Source organism: Syngnathus typhle, linkage group LG11 (genome assembly GCF_033458585.1).
Source record: "Syngnathus typhle isolate RoL2023-S1 ecotype Sweden linkage group LG11, RoL_Styp_1.0, whole genome shotgun sequence".
NCBI classification, from domain to species: domain Eukaryota; kingdom Metazoa; phylum Chordata; class Actinopteri; order Syngnathiformes; family Syngnathidae; genus Syngnathus; species Syngnathus typhle.
The window spans coordinates 8,657,877-8,664,557 of NC_083748.1; the positions used below are offsets into that span (position 1 = coordinate 8,657,877).

A 6,681-nucleotide genomic window follows, 5' to 3' on the forward strand; every position below is an offset into this window, starting at 1 on the left:
GTACAGGAAAAATAATTGAAAAGGGAAATTGTCTGTGACCTGGCTAAGAGTCTGCCATGTTTGTTCCTCTCCAATCCGCCTTCCTATGTTGATCTGGTTTAAGTTGGGTTCAAGGATGAGTCATCAAGATCAACTTAAAAAAAAAAAGGAAGAAAGAAAAAAGGATTGATGATGAATATGCAGAAAAACCATTTAGAAAATGAGTACTGACATATCTGGGTGGAATGTTTCAAATATAGCCAGGAAAAAAAAGGCCATTCAAAATATTTAAGGATTTAAGGAGGATCTCTACTCAAAGTGTCTTAAAAAAACCCAATTGTTAAATGAATGGGTTTTTTTCCTCCTCGGAGTGAGGAGGAGTGAGAATATAGGAGTGATTCATGCGTACACATGTTGGCTTCGTGGGTGTCACTGTTGTTTGCAGATGATAATTGGAATGAGCCAGGTCCTTTTCTTCTTGTACCCCCAGAGATGTTAATTTCTCCACATGGGAGGGAAGGAGCAACGGGGTCAATAAGGCGGGACCAACAGGGAACACTAACGGAGAAGCAAGGATGTGGTGGGGGGGGGGGGGGGGGGGGACAGTTGAATATAGGCTACATATATTGCACTTGAAAAGCATCTGTTCAGTAAAGCTCCGTGAAATTACTGACAAGTAACAAAAAACTGTGTCCGACACTTTTGGAGGTACCATCAAACAAGATCAAGTCAGAGTCAAGACTATAAAACTTATAAGGTAAGGCTTATATTTTTACCATATTTTATACATTTTATTGTGAGGATTTAAACATGCAAGAAGCAAGCAAATTGGTAGCCTAATAGCATCATTGCCCATGTCTTTTTCAAATGTTTTGGGGGGGAAAAAAATCCGTACAGAGTTGGGCTGACATGACTTGTATCCATCTTTGCTTTTAGGTCATAATTATGAGTGTATCTCGCCTGGCTTTACTTCTTGGACTGCTTCTATGTATTGAAGCTCAGCTGTCCAATGGCCAGCACTGGTCTCATGGTTGGTATCCTGGAGGCAAGAGGGACCTGGACTCCTTTGGCACATCAGAGGTGAGTCGCAGTATTAATGTGTATACCCACTTTACGTTTGGGTGTGTGTTTGGTTAATTCATTCTATCATCTCATTCTCAGATTTCGGAGGAGATCAAATTATGTGAGGGAGGGGAATGCAGTTACTTGAGACCACAACGGAGTATTCTCAAGGCCATCCTTGTAAGTGGAAAGTGCCAGTTCCCTGGATTACATGCATAAAATTTCATTTTAAAAATGGAAAATAAATCAGGGTGTCAATGCTTTTAATTATAGTGTGCTGTAATTAACTTACTGAATGGCTCTCTTTACAGTTGGATATCTTAACCAGAGAGCTCCAGAAGAGAAAGTAACAGGCCTGTCTCTCCTTATTCATTTTGATTTCATTTAACGCAATGTGAGCTGTTGACTTAAACAGAAAGATTTGTGGCATTCAGTGGTTAGTTAATGGGTGTTCAAAACATGATTGAAATAAAGAGTTTATTTTGATATTATTATTATTTTTTTGTCTTCAATTTGTGTCTGCTACGTCCCAGAAGGCTCCAAGAAAGAAAACGTTGTGTGGGACTAGATTTCTACATTAGTTGTCCATAAAATGCGATCTGCCCTCATTAAGAGTTATTATTATTATTATTATTATTATGGTGATTATTATTATTATTATTGCATGTTCTCCCCGGGCCCGCGTGGGTTTTCTCCGGGCACTCCGGTTTCCTCCCACATCCCAAAAACATGCTTGGTAGGCCGATTGAAGACTCCAAATTGTCCCTAGGTGTGAGTGCGAGCGCGAATGGTTGTTTGTCTCCGTGTGCCCTGCGATCGGCTGGCAACCGGTTCAGGGTGTCCCCCGCCTACTGCCCGATGACGGCTGGGATAGGCTCCAGCACGCCCGCGACCCCCGTGGGGACTAAGCGGTTCAGAAAATGGATGGATGGATGATTATTATATAATAATGTTTATGTTGTTTACTTTTTTTTTACTGTAACGAATACAAAGGTTAGTTTGATGCACACATCTTTTTGACAGCTATTTTATTCCATTGACTGCAGATTGATTTTATTTATTTATTTATTTTTTGGTTCTCAACAAGCAGCTCTTTAAACTCAACACGCCTGCGCAGTGCGCACCAGTCGGGGCTAAAATGGACCTGCTGAACGTCAGTGCTCCGCTGTCAGTGGAGTCTGGCGCTCAAAATAACATTGGTAATGCCCTTTTAGCGACTCCTACCACAGAACCTGATAAAGTAATAAACATTAAAACTGATAGTACCCAGATCGGAGGTGAGTCTTGCCTAAAGCGGGGCAATTCAGTCGTGTGTCATGACCGGACGAACGACGTTAGCTTTTTTGCTAACTGGTTAGCCGCATCGAATTCAGTTTCATAGCTCCTTAGCTACAAGTGCTAACGTCACTGTATTGAATTAGCCAAAACAATAAAAAATTAACTCCCCGTCAGAACAACTAAACGTTAGGGCACTGTCAAGAGTGTCGTTTAAAAAAATAATAAAGAATATTATGTCGTCTTTACCGTTGGCTCGTGGTGTAAAAAAATAAATAAAAGGCCCTTTAAAGTCAAAGTGATTTTAAGTTTAGACAGGTTTCTGTCTTGTTGGTCTGGAAAGAAAACCGACAAGCTTTTGATGAAATTAAAAAATTGCCTTCCTTCAACATAATACAATTTTGTTTTTATGTTCTGCATTTTGCACATTACATTGTGCCTTTTTATTTATTTGTTTTAGTTTGCATTGTGTTACCGTGCTGTCTGCAGTCAGGTCAGGATTGCATTACAGAATCTCTTATTTGCCTTACCTGGATCAATTAAAGTTTGATCAATGAAAATAAATAAAATAGTATGTTCATGCATTTCAAACTGTAAGTTACTCTCTCCTCAAAAGTCATGGACAATCTTTATAATTTTATGTTCAACTAACTAACCAAGTAGTTTTGATGTGCAACATTGTATGTCTGTACTTGTGCAAAGTTATTATTGACCAATCATACCTTTCATAAACCAGTGGAACCTAAACGTGGCACTCGTCACTAACTTGCAATATTGCCCTTCAAACACCTTCCTGTTTTTTCCAGCATCACGTGAATGTTAGCTGTCATCAAAGTGTGTGTGGTTTTTATTTTATTTTTATGATTATAGTGGTGAACCTCTTTATATTTGTACTATGTTAACCCGTGGTAGGACAAGCCAAAAGCCCCAACACCTTTAAATGTCTGTATTGAGCCATGAATTTATTGGATTTTTCTAAAATCTGAAGAACTTGCACTTGAGGCTGCAAGAGCTCTGCCACGATTACTTGTTCTTTAGAACACGTGTGTCGGGGTTAAGTTAGGGTAAAAAAAGTTCCTTGATGGAGTTCAATAGGCGTGTTAGATTTGTGGTTCTTAAAACTCTTGAGACCAGGTATCAACCACCAAAAATACAGAACCACCATCATGACCGACATTAAAATACAGTAGTGTAGTAGGCCTAAATACTCTACACTACACAGTTAAATGCAACTAAACTGAATTCAACAACTATAATATATATATATATAAAATATACAATAATATATAGTAATATATATAATATATTGTATTAAAAACATGTTTAAGACGTTTGGTGTAGTTTGAATGTTTCATTCAGTGATTCTTGCATTTACCACTAGAGGGATCCCCTGTACCACTGATAACCACTTAGAACATCACTGAACTCGAGAATCTATACTAGTTCACGATTTTACTGTCGCAACTACAGTATGAACTATGGTTTGCTTTAGTCATCACTCCATCTTTTTTCGCATGAATAACCATGTAGTCTTCTCACCATGTCTTGGCTTGAACCTTTTTTTTTTTGTGCCAATCAGTTAATGTGAGTGATGAAGAACTCCTCAAAGGTCTCCTCACTGATCAACACTGCCATATATGTGAAGCTGTGCTGTTGTTTGAGGCTCAGCGGCTGTCACATTATGAGGTTTGGGACCTTTTAAATCCAACATGCATTGAATGGCGACCTCATTATATCATCTTTTCTTATTTGCAGGGGAAAAAACATGCCATGAAGTTGAAACAGTACTTGCACAACAAGCGGAATGAAATGAGACAAACAGAGTCTGCAGGACTACTGGTAAGTTTTTTGTTGTTTTTCGGAGGGCTTTAACATTCACAGTCCAACTTTGTCCCTCATTTTGTAGTACCGCATGCCGAACGATAAAGGTCGTTTCTGTGAGCTGTGCAACATGGTATTTACTTCTCCCGTGGTAGCAAAGTCACATTACAAAGGCAAAGTCCACATGAAGAATCTCAGGAAACAAAATCTTCAAAAGACAGGTTAGTGGCATAAGAAGAAAGGCATTTGTGATGTGAGGTTATTACAGTAGCGATGGCACAAGTTATTATTTTATGTGAAAAGTGTAAATGCCATTTATATGGAATTCATTTCTCTTGGATTTTACAGTGAACAACATAGACGGCAGTATTTTAGCCAGCCCTGTTTCGGACCGTGCTATACAAGACCGCACGTCAGGATCAGAGGCCGGTACAGACCCGACATCTAATCCAAATGCCGCCAGTTCAGACGCAAACGAGCACTGTGTCTTGTGTGCGGCCTCCTTCAACAATCCCCAAACGGCGCTGCAACACTACAACGGCCGCAAGCACCAAAGGAAGAAGGCCAGACTGGAGATGTTCAAAGACCTTGAAGATGCTCAAGAAGGTAACATGGGGGACGGCTAACAGCAAAGCAACATGAACAGCAATTATTTCAATGCTATCAAATTCAAAAAGGTTGCAAGCGGCACGTCTTAGTTTTATCCATCCTTCCTCCTTCATTTGTTTGCAGAAAACCCACTCACGTGCGCCATCTGTAATTTGCAATTGAACTCAGTTGAGATGTACCAAGCCCATATGCAGGGGAACAAACACCATGCTAGGTAAGCTCGCTACACAATTCATCATACTTGCTACTTATTGCTTTGTTCAATTCATAACGCATAGCTTTGCATATTTTATAGTAATAATAAGTAAACATCATCTCTGTATATTCCACCGGCTACACCACTACTCCCCCATTTGTATAACTCTAAATTAAATGTCTACATACATCACGTCATTTATGACAAAGATTTAGAAGACCACAAATTCAGTTTGTTTCTTTGCCAGGAAGAGGAAGGTATCCAAACTATGCAAAAGCCGACAGAAATCCTACAGCACGTTTACCGACGAACTTGCACACTACATCGAAGTGCAGAAAGCCCGCGGACTCGCACCCAAGATTGGCACCATTCCACCTCAGGATGAAGAGCAGAATGAAGGCGATCAAGTAGAAGCAGTAGCGGGTTTAGAAATGGGGCACATGACCCAGAAAAAACAGACTTCTCCCATGTATGACCCCCATTCACATTATCGTGCCCCTCACTCCAGTGTTGAAGTTTTCCAACCTCCGTTTATGGGCCTTCCCTGGCCATCCAGTGGTTGGGACTGCAATCGTGCTCCGTCTTTCCCACATTCAAGGCCTTTGTTGGACTCCGATGCTCGACCTCTGAAGAGACGAAAAAAGTGCTCGAGCTCCTCCTCGTATTCTACCTCATCATCTTCCTCCTCGTCATATTCGTCTTTCACGAGCAGTGGAGCGAGTGATAGTGATGAAGATGATCGCAGGCAAAGAGAGAGGCGCAGGACCAAAAGATCTCGAAGGGAAAGAGGAAGACGATCAACAGCTGCGAGCTCAGACAAGATGAGGCATAGGCATCAAAAGCGAGCACATGATGATCACTCGGAAGAGAGGATGAGGGATGATCATGGAGAATCAGGGGGAGAGAGAAGAAAGAAGCACAAATGCCACAGCAAGCAGAGACGGCAAGAAAAGCAACAAGTGGCAGAAGCAGATGGGATCAAGGATGACATAGCGCCAACGGTCGTGACTGAAACTAGAGAAGAGATAGAAGCCAATGTTGGACAGCAGCAGAGTGACAGACAGGAAGACCATGCCAATGTGAAATCGAGAAAAGACAAGAAGAGAACAAAAAGCATCCCGGACAATAGGACTGAGGAAGAAAAGTTGTGGGATGATTCCATTCTTGGCTGTTGAATACAGACATTTATTTAAAATGACGGTTTCTAGTAGTTTTCAAGACAATTGAAAAGACTTGTCAAAGCCACTTTGCTTTTAATCCCTTCAACAGCCTGTGGTGGGCGCTTTTGGGTCATTGAGGGCCCTTGTGGAACCTTTAGTCATTTCATCTCATGAAGCCTTGTGGGCTAGCTTCCAGAGATGCCGCTCGGGTAACATTGTGAACGAGCTCAAATATGGCTCACAACCGAATAGCTATTTTTAAAATCAATATAAGTGGTAGCTAGTTGCTTGCCCTTGAGCAAGAGATCGTCCCCACCCTCCCTGCTCAAGTGTTGCGGTGCATCACTCACTCTGAATCTTTGCTCGCTTTTATGTGAGGCCTGCAACACATCAGATACAGCAGAGTTGGATTCCCCCTTGATAATATTTTAATGACTAAAATAAATTATATTAGCTTATGCTTGTATAGTGCCCGATTGTTTCCTTTGAACAAAAGTTCAAGACAGCAACGCTATATAGACATGTGCGGGTGGGGCTCATTTTCCACAAACCTTTCTTAACTAACTGCCTCAGTAAACT

General features: G+C 41.0%; 2 protein-coding genes across 3 annotated transcripts; both read left to right on the forward strand.

Moving 5' to 3' along the window:
• Positions 1-589: 589 nt before the first annotated feature.
• gnrh2 (gonadotropin-releasing hormone 2) lies at positions 590-1,532 on the forward strand. Its single transcript, XM_061291411.1, has 4 exons — positions 590-736; positions 916-1,059; positions 1,141-1,221; positions 1,353-1,532. Exons 2-4 carry the CDS (start codon positions 925-927, stop codon positions 1,389-1,391), a joined length of 255 nt encoding a protein of 84 aa, XP_061147395.1. The 5' UTR covers positions 590-736; positions 916-924; the 3' UTR covers positions 1,392-1,532.
• Positions 1,533-2,123: 591 nt separating this feature from the next.
• On the forward strand, positions 2,124-6,560 carry zmat1 (zinc finger matrin-type 1). Of its 2 annotated transcripts, none has more exons than XM_061290360.1 (7): positions 2,124-2,240; positions 3,896-4,002; positions 4,072-4,155; positions 4,223-4,358; positions 4,486-4,743; positions 4,870-4,960; positions 5,190-6,560. In XM_061290360.1, the coding sequence occupies exons 1-7, from the start codon at positions 2,180-2,182 to the stop codon at positions 6,115-6,117; spliced, it is 1,665 nt and encodes a 554-aa protein (XP_061146344.1). In that variant the 5' UTR covers positions 2,124-2,179; the 3' UTR covers positions 6,118-6,560. The 2 variants fall into 2 exon arrangements, with proteins under 2 accessions (XP_061146344.1, XP_061146343.1); XM_061290359.1 differs by having other exon boundaries at positions 2,146-2,318.
• Positions 6,561-6,681: the final 121 nt, after the last annotated feature.